The sequence below is a fragment of the Dreissena polymorpha genome, chromosome 4 (genome assembly GCF_020536995.1).
Source record: "Dreissena polymorpha isolate Duluth1 chromosome 4, UMN_Dpol_1.0, whole genome shotgun sequence".
Lineage (NCBI taxonomy): Eukaryota > Metazoa > Mollusca > Bivalvia > Myida > Dreissenidae > Dreissena > Dreissena polymorpha.
In genome coordinates this window covers 40110135-40132563 of record NC_068358.1, presented here as the reverse complement: position 1 = coordinate 40132563, position 22429 = coordinate 40110135, and the positions used below count along the sequence as shown (strand labels likewise).

The window sequence follows — 22429 nt, the reverse complement described above, 5'->3', positions numbered from 1 at the left end:
TCATATGTTCATCTTTATATTAAGCTTGTCATGCAAAAATGAGTCTTAAACCGCTTGAGACAATAAGCGTTGGTCTAACCAGCCTGCGTAGTCATGCAGTCTGGCCAGAAGCTACCCTACATGTATCTGCTTTAAAACTCATGCAAGTTTGACAGCAGACACAAAAGGTTTAAAAACAGTGGCATAAGACCCATTTTTGCATGATGTGGGTAATTATTCAGAATAAAATATCAAGAGTATTCCCAATTGTGAATAAACCAAGGTTTGGTGTTCTAATGTGCAGAACAAACACACATTTAGGTTTATTTACAGATAAACATTTATTTGTAAACCTTGTAACACATCAAAATAGCATTAAAAACACAACTTTAAATAAGTTGTATTGTGTTATTTGTTATTTATTTCCTGCTAATGAGTGAGTAACTTGAAAATAATGAATCATGTCATATAACATAGAATGTATGTTGCTTGTGAGGGAAGGTTGCCTATTACGTAATAAGTTTTAAACAAAATATCTTTTCTTACGAGTGCAAAGTACTCAAACCAATGACAAACTCTTGAAAATGTACCTAGTATTCACCTTTTAACAAGTATGCTTGTTCAAGTGAAAGCATTGAGAGTATAGATTTTTAATTGCAGGCACCAGTGAGTCACACATTTTTTTATTTTATTGCTTTGGAATAAATTGAATACATTGCAACATGAAACTGCTCAATTGTTTTATGTATGCATCGATAAACATTAAAGTGTGCATATTTTAGGCAATAAATACACACATATATATTAAAATTGAAACATTGAATGTGCAGAATTATTTTGTTCACTAAATATGTTTAAATGTTGTATTAATTCTGAATGTTATCTGGTCAATTTTAGAATATGTGCGAATACTTATTCTGAAAGTATATATTACATAATAATATTCATTTAAGTTTGCCTTGGAAAATGATGTTGTGCTAAATTATTTTTAACTTATGAGTAAAACGTTTATTTTCTATTTTATCAGTTATGTGATGCATTGGTCAGAATAATTGTTTACTTGGAAGCAAGGGTGCAAAAATGTGGGTGCAAGTATTTTTGTAAACCTAACAATTATCATAAAAAATCTGTTTCTAAAATTATCTTTTCAATAAAAGCTCAAAGGTAATCGCAAGTAGAATAATATATATTTTTATGAGTCTTGAATCACAGACAAACATGCAAGTTATTGTGCAGATACATCGATCCTCAAGTGAGGCTTATTGATTGGAGAAAATTGTTGAATCATGCTCTGCTTCATCACATAGCCAGACAGGTTACAAGGCAGTAATACTTAACAATGAGGGACATTAGATGGTTAAAGAATAAATATTTGCTTATCAGATATTGGGCTTAATTCATGTGTTATTATGTGAAATGTAGAAATAAATAATTATGTTTGAAGTTTTGGATAAGTTGTGTTAGATGGAAAATTGGTGAGTTTTTCATGATGTTTTTTTTATATTTAAATGTCTAATTATCAGCTTCACAAAAATAGCGAATAGGAAATTAAATACTGCTTTTATTTAACAAACATTACATTATTATTATTATTATTAAAAATAATTTGTTTTCTAAAATAATCCCATGTACAAATCACTGCATACTTTTTAAATGCCAAATATGTTGAGTTCTTGCGCTTAATGGTTCACATGGCTCTCCTTTGGAATGATTTATTAAATTTACCACCCAAATGCTGTTGCGTTATAGATATGGTGTCTCCCTTAGGCTAGCTACCTCAGGAGGTCAGGGATTCAATACCCACTTTGGGAACTTTTTTAAGATTCTTCCCAAAGAAATCAACTTCTGTTATAACCCATGAAATGATTTAAGAGGGTTTAAATAAGCATTAGGCTTTCAATCTAATCAAGCTAAATAAATTTGTTAAAATTGAATACTTGGCTATTTATATAAAAAATAATTGTGGGACAATATATTGTTATGTTAAAAACAAAAAATATTTTTAATTTTACTGTCATATAGTTGAATATTTAGTGTTGATTATAATAGTGTATGCAATGATGTTCTTATTGTTTTATGTTACTTTTGCTGGTTCATAAAACAATTATTTTACAATTTTTAACAATTCTGCATAGAAATGCAAACATAAACAATGAGTTAATGGACCATGGGTTGTATGCAACTGAAATGCTTATAATGGCAGCAGAATTTATCAAAACCAGAATTTTAAGAATTTACACAAAACATTATTTTCATTTCCCTAAAGCCTTTTTTATAAGTCACTGCATGTAGTGATCACGCCTATTCCTGTTCTCCAAAATACTTATTAGGGATCCATTTAGAGTTTGGCATTTTTATGCTCCTTTAAAGGGGCCTTTTCACAGATTTTGGCATGTATTGAAGTTTGTCAAGAATGAAATTTTAAAAAGGAAAATAAAAGATAAACCCTCAACAGGGCTGGAACAACTGGACCCCTGGAGTCCAGGGCCCGTATTCACCAAACAATTCTTAGACTTAAGTCTAAGAATAAAGAAAATTCTTAAAATTAGAATATTCAATAATTTCTTTAATTTTGAGTCAAACTCTGCAGTAAACATTTCTATCTATATTATTCTTCATAAAGAACATTTTGTTAATGACATAATTACCAGTGGAGGCCTGTATATATTCAAACACTGAACACATTTTTCTTGGTTGTAAGTCTATTCTTTATTCTTAAGTCTAAGAATCGGTTGGTGAATACGGGCCCTGGAGTAAAAGTCTACCAGCTACACCACTCGGCCATCCGTGCTCATACAATGATTGTTGTATTTTTTACTTTATATAAGCAATTCTCTAAGTTTCACAAAATATAACAACAACTACAGAACTCTCCAAATCATTCAATCTTATCGCGTTGCAACGCTTTATAATTTTCAGGTTTTTAAATTGTCAAAAGATGCAAATAATGGCTATTATAGAGCATGGTAAATGTTAAGTATTACTGTTTCCTCGCAAATATTATAACTAAAACGAAAATTTGCGAATCTGAAGTTTTTATCTCACCTGATTGCTCAGATTCTGATCTGTTGAAAAACATGGCAGCCAGTGGGCGGCGCAGTTTTCCTTATTTGGCTATAGAGAAACCTTGTGATCAATCTAGAAGTCACAATTTTTGCCCAATCATCATGAAACTTGGTAAAAACATTCGCTTTATTAATATCTCGGACAAGTTCAAAAATGGTCCAAATCGGTGAAAAAACATGGCCACCAGGGAGCGGGGCAGTTTTCTTCATATGTATATAGTGAAAACATGTGAACACTCTAGAAGTCACATTTATGGTCATATCGTCATGAAATTTGGTCAGAAAATTTGTTTCCTAGATAAGTGAGTAAAGTTCGAAAATGGTTCTGGTCCGGTGAAAAACATGGCTGCCAGGGGGAAGGGGCAGTTTTCCTTATATTTATATAGTAAAAAAGGCTTGTTCACAGTCAAGAAGTCACATTTTTTGCCCAATCAATCATGAAACTTGGTCAAAACATTGGTTTTATTGATATCTCAGACGAGTTCGAAAATGGTCCAGATCGGTGAAAAAACATGGCCGCCATTGGGCGGGGCAGTTTTCTCTATTTGTATAAAGAGAAAACATGTGAACACTCTAGGAGTCACATTTTTGGCTCAATTTTCATAAAGTTTGGTCAAAACATTTATTTCCTAGATACGAGAGTTGAGTTCAAAAATGGTTCTGGTTTGTTGAAAAACATGGCTGCCAGGGGGGAGGGGGGGGGGGCACATTTTCCTTATATTTGTATAGTAGAAGTCACAATTTTTGCCCAATCATCATGAAAGTTGGTGTAAACATTGGTTTTATTTATATCTCAGAAGAGTTTAAAATGATTTTTTGTGATTACATAAGATTTGTACTCTTGGTGTGTTACATTTAATAAGCCTGTCAAAAGGCAGCATGTAGATAGAAACAATACGAGATTGATGCCTTTCACTTTTTTTTCCATCTGTCCATTTGTCTATCAACTATAACTGTCTTTAATGTACTCAGAAGCTTTAGAAGCTGTATATTTATGTCCCTCAGTCTATACTGGGGACATACTGTTTTTGCCCTGTCTGTTGGTTTGTTGGCTGGTTTGTTGGTTTGCGTCAAACTTTAACATTGGCCATCACTTTTGCAATATTGAAGATACCAAATTGATATTTGGCATGCATGTGTATCTCATGGAGCTGCACATTTTGAGTGGTGAAAGGTTAAGGTTATCCTCCAAGGTCAAAGGTCGAATATATGGGGGACATAGTGTTTCACAAACACAGCTTGTTCACCTAATACTTGAGTATTTTAAGAGAATGATTTTCTTGATGCAAATCAAAGTAATAATCATATCTGACTCATCTGGCTCAAACAGTTGATCACAAGGTCATATTTTTTACAAAGATTGAATGAACCGACTTCGCTCAGGTGAGCAAACTAGGGCCATCTTGGCCCTTTTGTTTGAATTTTGTCAATTTACCGAAACGTCAAAAGGCCCCTCTAAAGCAGAGTCTGATGCTCCATGTTCATATATGTAGCAAGTTTATGTCAACGCACAAAAGAAAGGATTGATTTAGCTTTAAAATAAGTGTACCTTCCAATTCGAAGTAAAGTAGAATATGCTGGAATAACCAGGTTATGACTGGCCTTGTCTCTTCTTGAAAGTCAACTTGATGATTTCACGGACAATTTGGTATGCCTGGTCCCGTAAACATGTTTCCTCAGGGGCCCTGAAAATGTTCATCTTGTGTTCCGGCAGTAGTTTGTGATAACCATGATGGTGCGTTGGCGGAAGTTGAACCCCAAAATGTTTTCGGAAGTTTGCGATAGCTCAAGCTGCATGACAAAGAGTGTCGGCAATGGCCCATATTGTATTTAACTATGGAAGTAGGAAGTAATCTCTGATGAGAAGTGACCAGAGTCAATGGTTTTCATTGGTGGACTCTTCAGTTTCTGTAGCTTCGGTTTTTGCTGATTTGTGTACAAAGTTATTTATTTGTCTTCAGGAATGAAATCTGTTGGAAACAAGTATATGGCATTTGAAATGTTTTTCAGTATCATCTCAAAGTAGTCACAGTCATTTTCCTCCTGTGCCGTCTGTATTTCTTCTCATTCCTTTACAATAACAGCTAGACTCCCATCTTGCATCAAGAGCAGCTTCTGTGAATCTTGTTTCATGTTATTAAATTTTGGCACTGCATCATCATTGAGCATTGTTGTTCTAAAAAAAGTCAGGACAAGCAATTTTTGATTACATTGTAGCTTGTAAGTGTTACAAATAGTCATGTTCTATCAGTTCTTTTTCTTATGCTTTCATACAATTATCAATTTGCATTCTTTTAACGGTCATACAAATCAACATATTTTTCATTTAGTTTTTTAAGCAATCATTCAAATGAGCCTTAACAAAAAGTGTTTTTTTCTTGAACAATTTTTCTTCAACAATTGTCAGGTAAGCACTTAAGGGCCATCATGGCCTTCTTGTTTCTTCAGTCATAGAAAAGACTTTGTTGTGGAAAGATCTTGCTCTATAAATATGAAAGACATTAAAGCAGCTTGATGGATCAGTTTTTGGTTAAAGTAAAATTTATCACACAAAAACTCACTTAACCAGTTCATTATTATTCATCTTTATGGCTTTATGAGATATTGTTCTTATGAATGTCTTATATGATAATCTTTAGTCCATTCATGATGTTGAAATAATCAACAGGCACAATGTTTTGTTTCCTATCAGTGCTTTAACATCTGATTTTTAAATAATTGCCTAACACTACAAGTTTTATTTCATGTATCACCTATGTTATGAAAAGACAGCAACCATATTTGGAATGCTGTTTTGCTGCCTTTTTACAGATGGTCAGAACCTTTGCCTTTTTTTTTAGATCCTTAAGTCTGTCTGCAACCTGATACACCAAGAAAAAAAGATTGTCTCGCATTGAATTCATCAGAAAACCAGCTTGTGTTGGTCAAATAGCATGTGTGTTTGCGATTATTTGTAGCAGAAGTTTTACACAAATTGACATTTTGAGTTAGAGTGGAAATCTTTTATATTTCAATAACTAGTGTGTGTTTTTTCTCCAAATAATGTTTTTTTTGCATGTGAACCCTTCACAAGTTCATAAAAATACATATTTGAGTAATCAAAAACAGTTTATAAACTAATTGTACAAGACAAGAGGTCTGTGATGGCCATAAAGCGCTCATCTGAGTTGAAGTTGTCAAAGACTTGACCTGGTGTCCCATCTTTTGATCTCACTTGACACATATGCAACCATGGGAACCATATAGACAAAATTTTATTAAAATTGAGTCATATGTTTGGGTTTTTTATTAGTAACAAGATAAAAATATATATCTTTGACCTGCTGGCCTTGTTTAGGGACAAAAATGACCCAAAGTCCATCTTTACATAAAAATTCTTACCAAGTTTTATCAAGATTTAGTCATACATGTGGCATTAAAAAACAGTAAATTTTTTTTTTAAATTTCACTTTGTTCCATACTTTGTGGGTGCATGCACAGTGATAGAGATTCAAATCTTGCCTAGATATAGCAAGATTAAAGTGTGGCCTCTAGTGTGATAAAAAGCTCATTAATGACAATGTACCACTATGGACAAAGACTGGACTGGATTTTTATTTGGTGTTTGTTTATGATTTGTTGTAAGTTTTCACACCAATGTTTGTTTATTTGATCATCTTTGGGGATGTCTGATATCGCCTTAATGTTGTTCATCCAATCTTGACCAACATTTTGCACAGCAGCCAGAAATAACTTCTCAGACAAGTCCAATTGTCCTACTGTTGTTTTCTTGATAATCTAGGAGACGGGCAGGCAATGTGTGGCAGACATTGAAATTAGAAAATAACATGTCTGGCAAATAACACATTTTTGTCTGATGCAGTGATGACACCCAGTGTTTTGCCAGGATAAAAAGAAAATATAATAAAGCAACATTTTTTCTGTCCTGGACAATTGCAATTGATTTTACTGTTTTGTTTCGGCTTGCACAAACAACAAATGCTGTAACTCTTTTTTACTTCTATCATTGTTGGCATGCTTTTCCTTTCAATAATTTTCATGAATAATTTAAGATTACTTTTTTTGTTAATTTAGCTGTTTTACCAAACGTGAAACAAGTTTTCTTGCCAACTCTGACAATAACAAGTACTTGACAGCCCAAGATGGCTACTACAACATATGAGTTTTGCTCTAGGAAAACAAAGCTTGATGCATCTGTGTAAAGTGTCCTCAAATATACACATGTGAAGTCCGTATAGGCCAGTCAGGGACAACACTTTCTGACAAAACTGAATTTTCTGTAAATGCAAAATTCATAAAAAGTGGAAAGTGTCGTCTCTGATTTACCTCTTCAGAATAGACAGGCTTATCTGGGATGACGCTTCACCCACATGCATTTAGCTCTGTTTTCCCAGGGCATTGATCATAAACTAATCCCGGAGATAGCTTTACTGTCCTCAGACAGCATATGTATGTAATAAACTAATCCCGGAGATAGCTTTACTGTCCTCAGACAGCATATGTATGTAATAAACTAATCCCGGAGATAGCTTTACTGTCCTCAGACAGCATATGTATGTAATAAACTAATCCCGGAGATAGCTTTACTGTCCTCAGACAGCATATGTATGTAATAAACTAATCCCGGAGATAGCTTTACTGTCCTCAGACAGCATATGTATGTAATGATCGAGTAGCAAAATAGAAATAATGAGTATCAATTTTATTAATGCATATTTTATTTCAGTACACAATTTTGTTAATTAGAATCTACTGGTCAGTCCAAAATATAATTTTCTAGTAAAACACTGAGAACCCATTGAAGGACAAGTAAAGTATGTTAGCTGTTACCTATAGTCTGATATCAATTAATACATTTACAAGAATTAACATAATGTATGTCATCACAAACCTAAAAGTTTAAACAACATCAACAAAACATCTACATCAATATAACACAAGTGGACATGTGCTTTGGACATTGCTTATTATATGTAATTAATATTTCTCAACCATTTTCTTTGTGAGTCCTGCATGACGATAAATGCTACTACATGAATTATGAAATGTGTCTCGTTCTGATAAAACTCAGGCATAATGCATGTGCGTAAAGTGTCGTCCCAGGCTAATCAGGGATGACACTTTCCGCTTAAACTAGGTTTTTGGTAAAAATGGACTTCCTTTAAACAAAAATACCATTAAAGCGGAAAGTGTTGTTCCTGATTAGCCTGTGCGGACTGCACAGGCTTATCTGGGACAACACTTTACGCACATGCATTTCGCCCAATTTTCACAGAACAAGACACATATGATTATTTTTGTCCAAGCATCATCATTAGCACTTTTTAAATATCAGTCACCTTTCTAAAGCTTAAACTATGATATATAGGATAAAAGCACGAGGCTTTACTGGTGAAACATGCAACATTTCTAGCTTTTTTATTAATGTCTTCCAGAATTGCTAGCAGAGTTCGAAAAAGCAGATATTTACTGTGTTGCCCAGAGGACTATTTTCACTGACTAAATTAAGATGGATTTCTCTTTGTCAGAAAACTCAATAAATCTTGAATTTAAAATGTTATCTTTGAAACTGCATTTGGTGTGGTGCATATAGAAATAGATAACTTTCAATGTTGGTGATAAAGGGAAATTTAATAATTGTTTCTAACAAAGCGTTCAACCGTAAGGTAATCTGGATATGTAATTATAATTAATCTTAAAGGTGAACATGGTGCAGTTTAAAGGATATTTATGTCAAGGTTTTCAGACTTCTCTGTAATACAAATGATGTATATATTTATGTAATCCCAGATTGCACCCTTAGATCTCTGAAATTGGATGCAGCTACAATCTATGGCCAATTATCACATGCATACTTTTAAAGTTTAAAGTTTTCGCATTTTTTAGATGAGTTAAAATTTGACCAACATGCTCATTTTGTTGTTCACTTGTGTTTTTATGAGTTTTGAATCAGATTCACTACTGACTTTGAGAAATAATATGCTGAAATTCTTATCGCTGAGACTTGGAATGTTTGTGAGCTGACTGACATTCTCAATACTCATCTTCTGAGTTGAGCTCAATCCTTTAGAATGTTTGTCATGCTGGGCCCTAATGTTTGCCAATCTGATTGGATAAATAACAAAAGATCCATAAGATTATATCAGTATATTATTGCACATTATGCAAGGTCATTATTAACATGATCATATTTGCCGCTCTGACTTAGAGAATTAAAGGTTGTTCAGTAAATTGCAGATAAGCGTTACAGTAAATATAATATGTGTAACATATTTATGCAAATTTCTAATATTATTAAAAAATACCAGAAAATACAGCCTAATGGCCACTTGCGCCCCTTTGTGATTATCATGTCCTTACGTGATTGTCATAATATATGATATTTAGTACATTATTTTCAATTTGACTGAATTAAGTGTCTGTAATTTTTGCACAATTCCAAGCTATTTTGCTGCAACTGCTTGCATTATATTTTTAAGTGACAGGGTTCAGTAAGTTTTCTAGATACTAACACATTTTGTTTGTGTTCCAAATATTTATAGAGACTGAGTCAAAGCATTTTCTGATTTTTAGCTCCACTGGCCAGAGGGCTTATGTCATGGTCCTGTGTCCATCGTGCGTGCGTGCATGTGTTCGTGCGTTAACTTTTTCTTTAAACATCTTCTTCTCCTAAACTACTGGTCCAATTCTGATGAAATTTCTCAGGAATGTTCTTGGGGTGAACCTCTTCCAAATTTGTTCAAATTATGCTCCTGGGGTTAAATTTGACCCTGCCCCGGGGGTCAAAAATTGAAAATTTGCTTATATAAGGCCTATTTTGTGAAAACTTTAAAAATCTTCTTGTCCATAACCATTTGGCCTAGGGCTACCAAATTTAGTATGTAGTGACATCTTATAGTCCTCTACCAAGTTTCTTCAAATTATGCCCCTGGGGTCAAATTTGACCCTGCCCCGGGTGGTCAAAAAATTGAAAATTTGCTTATAAAAGGCCTGTTTTGTGAAAACTTTAAAAATCTTCTTGTCCATAACCATTGGGCCTAGGGCTACCAAATTTAGTATGTAGTGGCATCTTATAGTCCTCTACCAAGTTTCTTCAAATTATGCCCCTGGGGTCAAATTTGACCCTGCCCCGGGGGGTCAAAACATTGAAAATTTGCTTATATCAGGCCTATTTTGTGAAAAACTTTAGAAATCTTCTTGTCCATAACCATAGGGCCTAGGGCTACCAAATTTGGTATGTAGTGACATCTTATAGTCCTCGACCAAGTTTCTTCAAATTATGCCCCTTGGGTCAAATTTGACCCTGCCCCCGGGGGGTCAAACAATTGAAAATTTGCTTATATAAGGCCTGTTTTGTGCAAACTTTCAAAATCTTCTTGTCCATAACCGTATGGCATAGGGCTACCAAATTTGGTAGTCCTCTACCAAGTTTGTTCAAATTAAGCCCCTTGGATCAAATTTGACCGTTCCCCAGGGGTCACAAAATTGAACATATGCTTATTTCAGGCCCATTTTTTGCAAACGTTAAAAATCTTCTTGTCCATAACTATTGGGCCTATTTCTACCAAATTCGGTATGTAGTGACATCTAATAGGTCTCTACTTAGTTTGTTCAAATTATGCCCCTGGGGACAAATTTGACCCTGCCCCGGGGGTCACAAAAATGAACATATGCTTAAATAAGGCCTATTTTGTGCAAACTTTAAAAATCTTCTTGTTCATAATTATAGAGCCTAGGGCTACTTAATTTGGTATGTAGTGATATCTAATAGTCCTCTACCAAATATGTTCATGACTCGCAGATGACCCCCCTATTGATTTTCAGGTCACAAGGTCAAAGGTCACGGTGACCTGAAAGAGTAAAATGGTTTCCGGATGATAACTCAAGAATGCTTGATCATGAAACTTCATAGGTACATTGATCATGACTCGCAGATGACCCCTATTGATTTTCAGGTCACTAGGTCAAAGGTCAAGGTCACGGTGACCCAAATTGTAAAATGGTTTCCGGATGTTAACTCAAGAACACTTATGCCTAGGCTAGGATCATGAAACTTCATAGGTACATTGATCATGACTCGCAGATGACCCCTATTGATTTTCAGGTCACTAGGTCAAAGGTCAAGGTCACGGTGACTCAACTTAGAAAAATGGTTTCCGGATGATAACTCAAGAAGGCTTACACCTAGGATCATGAAACTTCATAGGTACATTGATCATGACTCGCAGATGACCCCTATTGATTTTTCGGTCACTTGGTCAAAGGTCAAGGTCACAGAGCCAAATAACGTATTCACACAATGGCTGCCACTACAACTGACAGCCCATATGGGGGGCATGCATGTTTTACAAAGAGCCCTTGTTATATTTTGAGATGATTCTTTACAAAGAAAGATGCTACTATTGTATTTGTTATAGATGTGTGAAAGGCTCTTAAGAAGGAACCAGAGATTATTAACCCTTTACCAAACACTAACAGGATTTTACAGGTTTGTAGCTGACAACTTTATAAATAATTGTTATAAAAGGAGAAATTGCTCAAGATGAGCAATTTCTCCTTTTATCACAATTATTTCTTCCCTACCTGATCATTTCCTTCAGATTCCATTAAAATTTAATTGTCGTCTGCAACCTCTTTCAAATTGGGAATGTCTAAAATGTGTTGTTTGGTAAAGGGGTAAGGCATTTTGATTCATATGGGTCTTGTGAATCTGTTTCAAATCAATTTCGTAGATTTGATCTTCAGCATCTAAAAATATGTGAAATAGAAAGAAGGACAATATCTTTTGGAGAGATAAATGTACCTACGTTATAAGCAAAGGACCCGTGCAACAATTCCCAGGCTTTTTAGTCTGTTTAGTTAACACAGTAGTAACTTTTTATGTCCCCCACTATAGTAGTGGGGGACATATTGTTTTTGCCCTGTCTGTTGGTTGGTTGGTTGGTCTGTCTGTCTGTCTGTCTGTCTGTTTGCGCCAACTTTAACATTTTGAGATAACTTTTGCTATATTGAAGATAGCAACTTCATATTTGGCATGCATGTGTAGCTCATGAGCGGCACTTTTTGAGTGGTGAAAGGTCAAGGTCAAGGTCATCCTCCAGGACAGAGGTCAAATATATGTGGCAAAAATCGCTCATTTTATGAATACTTTTGCAATATTGAAGATAGCAACTTGATATTTGGCATGCATGTGTATCTCATGAAGCTGCACATTTTGAGTGGTGAAAGGTCAAGGTCATCCTTCAAGGTCAGAGGTCAAATATATATGGCCCAAATCGCTTATTTTATGAATAGTTTTGCGATATTGAAGATAGCAACTTGATATTTGGCATGCATGTGTATCTCATGGAGCTGCACATTTTGAGTGGTGAAAGGTCAAGGTCAAGGTCATCCTTCAAGGTCAGAGGTCAAATATATGTGGCCCAAATCGCTTATTTTATGAATACTTTTGCGATATTGAAGATAGCAACTTGATATTTGGCATGCATGTGTATCTCATGGAGCTGCACATTTTGAGTGGTGAAAGGTCAAGGTCAAGGTCATTCTTCAAGGTCAGAGGTCAAATATATGTGGCCCAAATCGCTTATTTTATAAATACTTTTGCGATATTGAAGATAGCAACTTGATATTTGGCATGCATGTGTATCTCATGGAGCTGCACATTTTGAGTGGTGAAAGGTCAAGGTCATCCTTCAAGGTCAAATATATGAGTCAAAATTGCGCATGTAATGTCACTTCTGCAATATTGAAGCTAGCAATTTTATATTAGAAATGCGTGTGTATCTCAAGGAGCTGCACATTTCGAGTGGTGAAGGGTCAAGGTCAAGGTCATCCTACAAGGTCAAACATCATATAGAGGGACATTGTGTTTCACAAACACATCTTGTTTATATATAAAAATGCTCACCCTTCCAACTTTAAGCGCCCAGTGGGACGAGGGATAGAAAGAGAAAGTCACATGCTTGAGTACATTTCAACCCATGCGCATTGCACGTTTTTTTTCACATAAAAAAACAGTGGAGCGATACAGGGCCATCATGGCCCTCTTGTTTAATCTTAATTTAGAATTGGCTTATGCTTGTAAAAACGTTAAAATCAGTTGGAAATATGTTGTGTGTTTTTTTCACAGGTAAACTACATTCTGGTTTGTTCATCATAGAAGATAAAACAATAAATCCCACAGGAAAATGTTTCTATTTTGGAATAATGATTTTGTTTTTGTTGTTTAAAGCCTCAGTGTAAGAGACTTCTTCAATGCATATAAAACACAGCAAATTAATTGATAAAATTAATGAGTGTTTGGGGAATTTCCTCTTTGCCAATGTTAAAAGAGAATACTGTGCCAGTAGACATATTTCCATCAATGTAACAATTTTTAAATACAAGGCCCAATTATTCTGACAGTCACTGTCATTTAAATCAATAATAAATGTAACTTAGAGATCTTATTATGTGACAATTCAGGCAAAAGATATTGATATATGTGTTTGCTAATGAAAAACATATTTGCTGGTTTCACAGAAATCTGTTGGATTTCCATAAAATGCAGATTGAACTAAGAATCCAGGTTGCTTATTGTCCTTGCCAGTTAGGTCATATCATCAATATTCTTGCCTTTGTTCTACCAACAATTTTGTCTGAACCATCTAAGGCCATCCCCCAACCATTTTTTTAACGAATCCAAATTTAATAAGAATATTCAATGACATGCAGAAATCTTTCATATCTCTATTTTACATTCTTTCTTTATGTAATTTTAGTTAATTTAAAGTTTAAAGCAAAAATGATCAAAACCCCAACCTGGAAAACAAAATAAGTATAGGGTCCATTTTTTTTTTAAATAAGAAGACACTTAAAATTATTAAAAAATTAACACTTATATTTTTGGAAATTGAAGGGATTTGAAACAATTAATTTTTGTGAAGATATTTTAAAAAATTGAATAAATGTGGGCAAATGTATTCTGAAATATTTTATTTGATAACTGGTTTGTGAGATTGATGAAATTATTTGTCTATCATAGTTTGCTATCGTTATTTGTCTATCATAGTTTGCTATCGTTATTTGTCTATCATAGTTTGCTATCGTTATTTGTCTATCATAGTTTGCTATCATTATTTGTCTCTCATACTTTGCTATTTTTATTTGTCTCTCATAGTTTGCTATCGTTATTTGTTTCTCATAGTTTGCTATCGTTATTTGTCTCTCATAGTTTGCTATCGCATATCGAAGGGTAAGGAGTATAGAAGCGTAGGAATTAAATCTTGAGTGTTAATATAAACTAGGAGAGAAAATATACTATTTTGAATCTTACCCAATTATGCATGAGAACTTTATTTTTCCATACTCAACCTATCTTTCTACTTAGTCCAATCACCTGCAAAAAGCAATGACGTCATCGAACCATAACAATTCAATATAGTGTGACCTTCATTCATAAAAAGTATAACTAGAGATTGTATGGCAATAGTTTGCTTTTGTTATGAAATTGCATGTTTGTAACAATATTGATTACTTGTAAATGGGTATATTTCACTGTTTAATTTCCCACGGGTTTCCTAAGAACTATTTTCAAAACATATTCAGGCTCCAACATAATAATTGCAGAATGACACATGTGGGATTTTCTTCCTTGTCTATAGATAACAAGTCTCATGTTGTGCTAGAATTACTGATAAAGTATTCTTTATGTACAGTTGCTTTTAAACAAATAACTACCTGTGTTAAATGGCACACTATGATTTATTGGTGATTTATGTTTCCATTGTGCCTGTAAAAATACATAGAAACTGAAATATGGACATGTTTTTATATCCAGACAACAACATAGTCTTACTTTATTGCACCATTCTAACAAACTGAAACCCACAAATATTTCATTTATTTCTCATTGTTGACAGATAATGAAAGTGAAAGTGGATGGGATGAGTGAGAAACCCAGGTCAGCTGAACAAGCACAATATGGAGTTTCATCGGAGGCTGAACTGGAGAGCGACGTTGCTAGGCAACAAGAACAGGAAGGGGATGCAACAACCAATGGAAATGTTGACCCTGGACCAGATCAGGAGTTTGAGGGAGTTGAGAGGGTTTGTGGATTGGATTTCTCATTGGAGACTAATTCTACAAAAAACTGGGCTTTATGCATGTGCAGACTGCGCAGGCTAATCTGGGTTGGCACTTTATGCACATGCATTAGTTTTCCCAGAATCAGGCTTATTGAATAATTCTAAGTTTTAAATGTGTTAACTATTTCTAAGCTTTATCATGTTTGATTAGATTCTATATAAATGTCATGCTTATAAGCTTTGAAAGCATTTGTCAAATGATACTGACAGCATCTACTGAACATCCTTGTGGATCCTTTTTTTTAAATGATTGTATTTTTTTAAATACATTTTTGAGATTAGAAACAAACAGTTTTTACATTTCCATAAGGCTGCAATAATTCCTGACCCAGATTTTTGCTTTGAATGTTGAGTTTCTTATAAGGTCTACTGGAGAAATAGATCTTAAAATTTAATTTCTTTAGGATACAGACAGCATCGTAAAACCAGAACCCCCACCGAGGGTGGACAGCAACCAGCCCGAGAGTACCCGCAATCAAGGGGTAAATGTCTCCAGCGACCCAGAACCAGTCAGCTTATTCAGTCAGCGAGTCTGTCCGCCAAAAATGCCCCGGAAGCGCCACCTAGTGGATTATCTGGGTCAAGAGGAGGAGGGAACTTTCATGTGGGATTCGCAGCGGGCGTACCTCATCACATGCATGGGCTTCATAAACAGTCTTGGATGTCTGCTGAAGGCGTCGGTTGGCCTCGTGAAACATGGCGGAGGTGAGTTTGTAGTGTTTATTGCTTGGGTAAGAATTGAAAAGATCATGCACATGAACTATGTGACTTATCATGTAAAAGCATGGTTGAACCATGTAAAGCATTAAAAGAACATGTTTTATAATTAATTATTTCAAATAATCATGACAATCCAACCTAAAAGTCACTTAAGCAAATGTTAAATATATCAGGTCCTGCACAAAGATTTTTCCAACTAATTGAACTTGGGTCAAAACTGGCCATGCTCAAAGCATCACATGCTTATTTTGTTTTACATATTTGGTCACTGTGAGTTCATGCATCCGTCTTACCGGAAAAGCTTATCCAGACGGTCAATTAGTCATTCTATCATAATTATAGGTCATAGGTAAAATTTAAGAATTTAAATACAGTTTGGGGGGATTTTGACTTGATCATAAACAATTAAAATAAAACATGTATGTTTGTCATAAAGAGACAGTGTGTTATGTGTAAGACCCTTGTCACTAGCTCAAAGTTCAATTGTACTCTTAGGTCAAAGGATCTGTTTGGGTACATAACACTTTCTGTAGACTTTTAATGCCTCATGTTTCACCCTAAATGTTCACCTCATACAAAGTACCAGATGTTTATCATGCAAAGACAGGTATTCCCCTGGACCTCCCATGCCATGATGAGTATACTCATAATAGGTCCAAGAATGCCCTGACTTTGTCTCTGGTTCAAGGTCAAAGTCACAGTAAGACGTTTTATGTCAAAACAAGGCATGATACTCTTGTTGAGAGTGTAACTTTAAAATTTATAATTTCCCTTTCACATGTGTTCAGCATGTGGGGATGGCTTGTCTTTGGAAAATCCTGTGTCTTTTTATGGTCCCCCAAAAAATTTTGGGAGGAGCATATATTCGCCGCTTCGTCTGTCCATCCGTGCACAAATTTGGTCCGGGCTATTTTCTCAGCAATGAATGGCCGGAATTCAATGAAACTTTATGGGAAGCTTCACTACCAAAAGGAGATGTGCATATTATCAGCCGGTTCTTTTTGGATGATTTAACACAGAGTTATGGCCTTTTGAAATTTTCCATTAACTGTACATATAGTGCAATTCTTGTCCGGGCTATTTCTCAGCAACTAATGACCGGAATTCAATGAAACTTTATGGGAAGCTTCACTACCAAGACGAGATGTGCATATTATCAGCGGGTTCTGGTCGGATGATTTTTCACAGAGTTATGGCCCTTTGAAATTTTCTATTAAAAAATATTGTTCCCCCCAACTACTGTGCCCTCAAGACGTTTCCTTTTATCTGAATATATAGTGCAATATTGTGACAAAAAAACACTTTGGGGAGCATCACCCGTCTCCAACGGTTTCTTGTGTTCAAATGTCAAGGTAACACCTAGAGGTCAATCACCAAATATGGACATAATGAAACTTTTTCAGACAGTTACTTGGTCATTCAAAACACATTTTACAATATAATGCCAAAACAATGTTACCAATATGACAGTCAAGGTCACAATTTAGAGTGTAGGCTCTTATGTTGTCATCATTTAGCCTGTGCAGACTGTTACTTTGTCATATTTAAAATGATTGTCCATGGGGTTTGTTTTGTACCATATATGTATTTAAGACCATACTAACAGCCATGTTTATATAATGGCATTCTTGACCGCAAGCACCACATGTTGCTGATAGCCATCTTGTATAAACTTCAATAGCAAAATGGATTAAAAATCTGCTTCAACAATTCTTCAATAAAGCTGAAATACTCCGATCTTGATACAAAGTGAGGGCATTAGGGCCATCATTCTGGTCCTCTTGTTTCATTTTGTTTTAAGATGATGTGTGTAACCATATCTTGCTGTAGAATTTACTACAACATAAATGTGATCATCTTATGAAGTTTTAATAGAAAGAAATTAATGAATAACAGCATCTGAGAATGTTTAATGTTGCTTTATTGCCTCAACAAACCTTTTATCGGAATAACAATAATTTTGTTTTAGCTACTGACTTGTTCATAAAAAAGCCATCAAATGTGCATGCCACTTTCATTTCTTATCTTTATATATGTGAACCCTCTGACATGCCTAACAAAGTACATGTATCATAAAGTAAACATTAAATGACAAGTGCTAATAGCTTGAGGTATGAAAGCGGCAGATTTTATGCATTCATTTGTGGAATTATTTTTTTTCCTGCATCATCAGGTGCAGATAAAAGGTTTTCTGTGAGAGGGGGTCGACTATAAACTATTACTTATCCTTCAATTCAACAACAATCGCACACAACATTAAATAGGGTTTTATTGGCTAACACTCATTTACACAATTAGTAACAAACACATGTAAACTTCACTCATGTACCAAGTGGAAAACAATATGTCAATGATTTTGTAATTAGGTGGGATAGCCTGATGTGGCAAATTTTGTATACATTTGCATTGACTAGACATTGGTTCAATATAAATGTGTACACAGGAATGATATTGTGGTTTTCATTGATTGGAGATCAGATGTACAGCATATTTTTGATGGAGGCTCCACATAAGCACAATGATGTAACTCAACCTTCATTTTTCTGTTATTCAAAATCGGTCACTACTGTTTCTTACAAAAGGTTATTATAGCGATAAAAACCTGCCGACCACTGGCCTCCCAAAAGGTTCATGCAAGCCAATTTGGCAAAGTAGGCATGTTAAAGGGTCTCTTGTAATGACCTGGATTATGACGTTCCCAGTTGCAACGCTTCTGCATCTTTTTAGCGCCTTTGTAGCTTTATTATTATCCCCACCAGAGGCGGAGGGATATTGTTTTTGGCGTTGTCTGTCAGTCCGGCCGTCCGTCCGTCCATCCGTCCGTCCGTCCGGCACTTTTGTGTCCGGAGCCATATCTTGGAAGTGCTTTGGCAGATTTCATTGAAACTTCGTATGAGTATATATATATGCATAAGAGGATGATGCATGCCAAATGGCATTGTACACCATCTGTTAAAAACAGAGTTATGGCCCTTTGTATCTTGAAAAAATGCTTTTTACTATAGGCACTTTTGTGTCCGGAGCCATATCTTGAAAGTGCTTTGGCGGATTTCATTGAAACTTGGTATGAGTATATATATGCATAAGAGGATGATGCACGCCAAATGGCATTGTACACCATCTGTTAAAAACAGAGTTATGGCCCTTTGTATCTTGAAAAAATGCTTTTTACTATAGGCACTTTTGTGTCCGGAGCCATATCTTGAAAGTGCTTTGGCGGATTTCATTGAAACTTGGTATGAGTATATATATGCATAAGAGGATAATGCACGTCAAATGGCATTGTACACCATCTGTTAAAGACTGAGTTATGGCCCTTTGTATCTTGAAAAAATGCTTTTTACTAAAGGCACTTTTGTGTCCGGAGCCATATCTTGGAAGTGCTTTGGCGGATTTCATTGAAACTTGGTATGAGTATATATCCCCCACCAGAGGCGGAGGGATATTGTTTTGGCGCTGTCCGTCCGTCCGTCACTTTTGTGTCCGGAGCCATATCTTGGAAGTGCTTTGGCGTATTTCATTGAAACTTCGTATGAGTATATATATGCATGAGAGGATGATTCAGGCCAAATGGCATTGTACACCATCTGTTAAAAACAGAGTTATGGCCCTTTGTATCTTGTTATTTTGAGTTATTGTCCTTCGTCTGTCCATCTGTCAGTATGTTCATCCGTCCGATTTGCACCCATCCTCAAACAAAGCATATGTTGCGGGGGATATCAATTCTACGAATTGCTTGTTGGAATTTAAATAACCTGACCATTCAAATTTAGAAAAGACGTAAAATTTGGGAACAAATTGTTTTATTTGCACATTTGTTTTGCATGTAAGCGTAATTAATCTGCTACCCTTCTGGACATTCTGCAACAAATTGCTACTAACTCAGCTTCTTTTGAAAGTAAATGATTGCTTCATATGTCTGTAATACATAATCCACACAGTTGATATTGATCCTGGTTGTATTGGTATAATTGCTTGGCTAGACACATATTTCAAGCCTTCAGCAATTCATTTGAGATTTCAATATTCATTAAGACTTTCTGTTCTAAGACCTTAAGGGATACACTGACTTTCGTAATCAGACACTGCCATGCCATCAATTTGCATCTCATATTTTATGCATTTTGTGTGTAAACATCAATATTATCTTATTTTCAATGAAGTGATACAACCTTAGAATAAGAAACTGTCTGAGACGGATGATTCTCCCCAAAGGTTTTTGTGTCACAATATTGGACTATATATTCAGATAAAAGGAAACCTCTTGAGGCCACAGTAGTTGGGGGGATAAGAATTTTTCAAAGGGCCATAACTCTGTGAAAAATAATCCGTCCATAACCCACTGATAATATGCACATCTCCTCTTGGTAGTGAAGCTTCCCATAAAGTTTCATTGAATTCCGGTCATTAGTTGCTGAGATATTGCCCAGACAAGAATTGTACTATATGTACAGTTAATGAAAAATTTCAAAGGGCCATAACTCTGTGAAAAATCATTCGACCAGAACCAGCTGATAATATGCACATCTCCTCTTGGTAGTGAAGCTTCCCATAAAGTTTCATTGAATTCCGATCATTAGTTGCCGAGAAATAGCCTGGAAAAAAAATTGTGCACAGACGGACACACGGGAACACGGACTGACAGACGAAGCGACGACTATACGCTCCCCCCAAAATAAATTTTGGGGGAACATAAAAATACTACAACATAAAAGACTGATTTGTTGCCATTTACTTTAAGAACAGTGTTTGCTACAGTTTAAAGAGAATATATACATGTAGGTTGTTTGGGAACAGCCACCTTGGGCAATTTTAAACTCAATTAATTGAGGCTAGGTCTGGGAAAACTGGGCTTAATGCATGTGCGTTAAGTGTTATGCCAGATTAGCCTGTGCTGCTTTTAAGGTTGTTTTGTTTTAAGGAAGTCTCTTCTAGTGAAAATCCAGTTTAGGCGGAAACTGGCGTCCAGATTAGCTTGTGTTGACTAACAATCTGAGAAAACACTTAACGCACAATCATTAAACCCAGTTTTTCGAGAACATGGCTTCTTTAATACTGACACAGGGTAGTTAATATATAATGGGCCCTAGCTACGCCCAATTTCAATTTACTGACCCTGTGTCAAAATGTTTGAGGTCAGTAAGAATGAGGCAGTTCAACTAATAGTACAGGAGTCAACATTTGACTTCGTTAAGTGAATGACAAAAATATTCTGAAACAGGTAATATAATTATTCCCCCTTCGAAGAAGAGGGGGGAAATTGCTTTGCACATGTCTGTCGGTCTGTCGGTCTGTGGGTCCGTCCACCAGGTGGTTTCCGGATGATAACTCAAGAACGCTTGGGCCTAGGATCATGGAACTTAATAGAAACATTTATCATGATTCGCAGATGACCCCTATTTATTTTGAGGTCACTAGGTCAAAGGTCAAGGTCACGGTGACCCGAAATAGTAAAATGGTTTCCGGATGATAGCTGAAAAACGCTTATTCCTAGGATCATGAAACTTGATAGGTAGATTGATCATGACTCGCAGATGACCCCTATTGATTTTCAGGTCACTAGGTCAAAGGTCAAGGTGACGGTGATCTGAAATAGTAAAATGGTTTCCGGATGATAAGTCAAGAATGCTTAGGCCTAGGATCATGAAACTTGATAGGTAGATTGATCATGACTCGCAGATGACCCCTATTGATTTTCAGGTCACTAGGTCAAAGGTCAAGGTCACAGTGACAAAAACATATTCACACAATGGCTGTCACTACAATGGAGAGCCCATATGGGGAGCATGCATGTTTTACAAACAGCCCTTGTAAGATATAGATTGTTTTAAGTAATTAAGAAGAATATCACAAAATTACAAGAAAATACAAGTTAATGAAAAAAAAAGTTTTGGGTAAAGAAATTGTATCAGATGTATAATTGGAAAGCAGCAACCATGCACAGTTTTACATTCATTTCTCTAAATGTCCATTTCAGGGGTTTTCTTCATAGCATACGTGATTAGTATGGTGGCATTTGGCTGCCCCCTGGTCTACCTTGAAACAACGCTCGGACAGTACGCTGTTGGAGGGCCACTGAATGCATGGAAAGTGATACCTCTGTTTACAGGTTGGTATATAACATTGTGTTCGTGGTGTTTGTTCATGCTACCTTATATGTTCTAGAGATTTTTTATAAATAGATATTCGCAAGTTTTTGGTATCTCTTGATTTCCTGGGATTTTTAGTTGTGAACGTTAGCTCACAACTTATGTAGAGAGGCAGTTTTGCAAGTCAGTCTGCTTTAAGCTACGCAAGGAATGATAACCACTGCCTGTCTGCACTACCTGCAGTTAACTGATGCAGATGACGAATGCTAGGAGGTCTGCTCTACTACCACATCTGCCTGTTTATAGTTCACCACTGGTACACTGCAGTGTGTGTATTTAATTAATAGTGTTTAACAGCTTGTAAGACAGGATTGGCCAGTCTAGTGTTTATCATTGAAATCTGTACATATTGGCTGCTTTCTGGGAAAAATGGGCTGAATGCATGTCAAAT

The 22429-nt window shown here is 35.6% G+C and overlaps 1 protein-coding gene across 1 annotated transcript in view; it reads left to right on the top strand.

Moving 5' to 3' along the window:
* Nucleotides 1-1324: 1324 nt before the first annotated feature.
* The window catches only part of LOC127878366 (sodium-dependent acetylcholine transporter-like), a 21441-nt gene continuing 336 nt past the window's right edge, over nucleotides 1325-22429 (top strand). Inside the window, exons 1-4 of the mRNA XM_052424892.1 lie at nucleotides 1325-1454; nucleotides 14945-15130; nucleotides 15574-15874; nucleotides 21867-21998. Of these exons, the coding sequence (XP_052280852.1) occupies nucleotides 14948-15130; nucleotides 15574-15874; nucleotides 21867-21998 (616 nt within the window). The 5' untranslated portion in view covers nucleotides 1325-1454; nucleotides 14945-14947. The remainder of the gene's footprint in view (nucleotides 1455-14944; nucleotides 15131-15573; nucleotides 15875-21866; nucleotides 21999-22429) is intronic.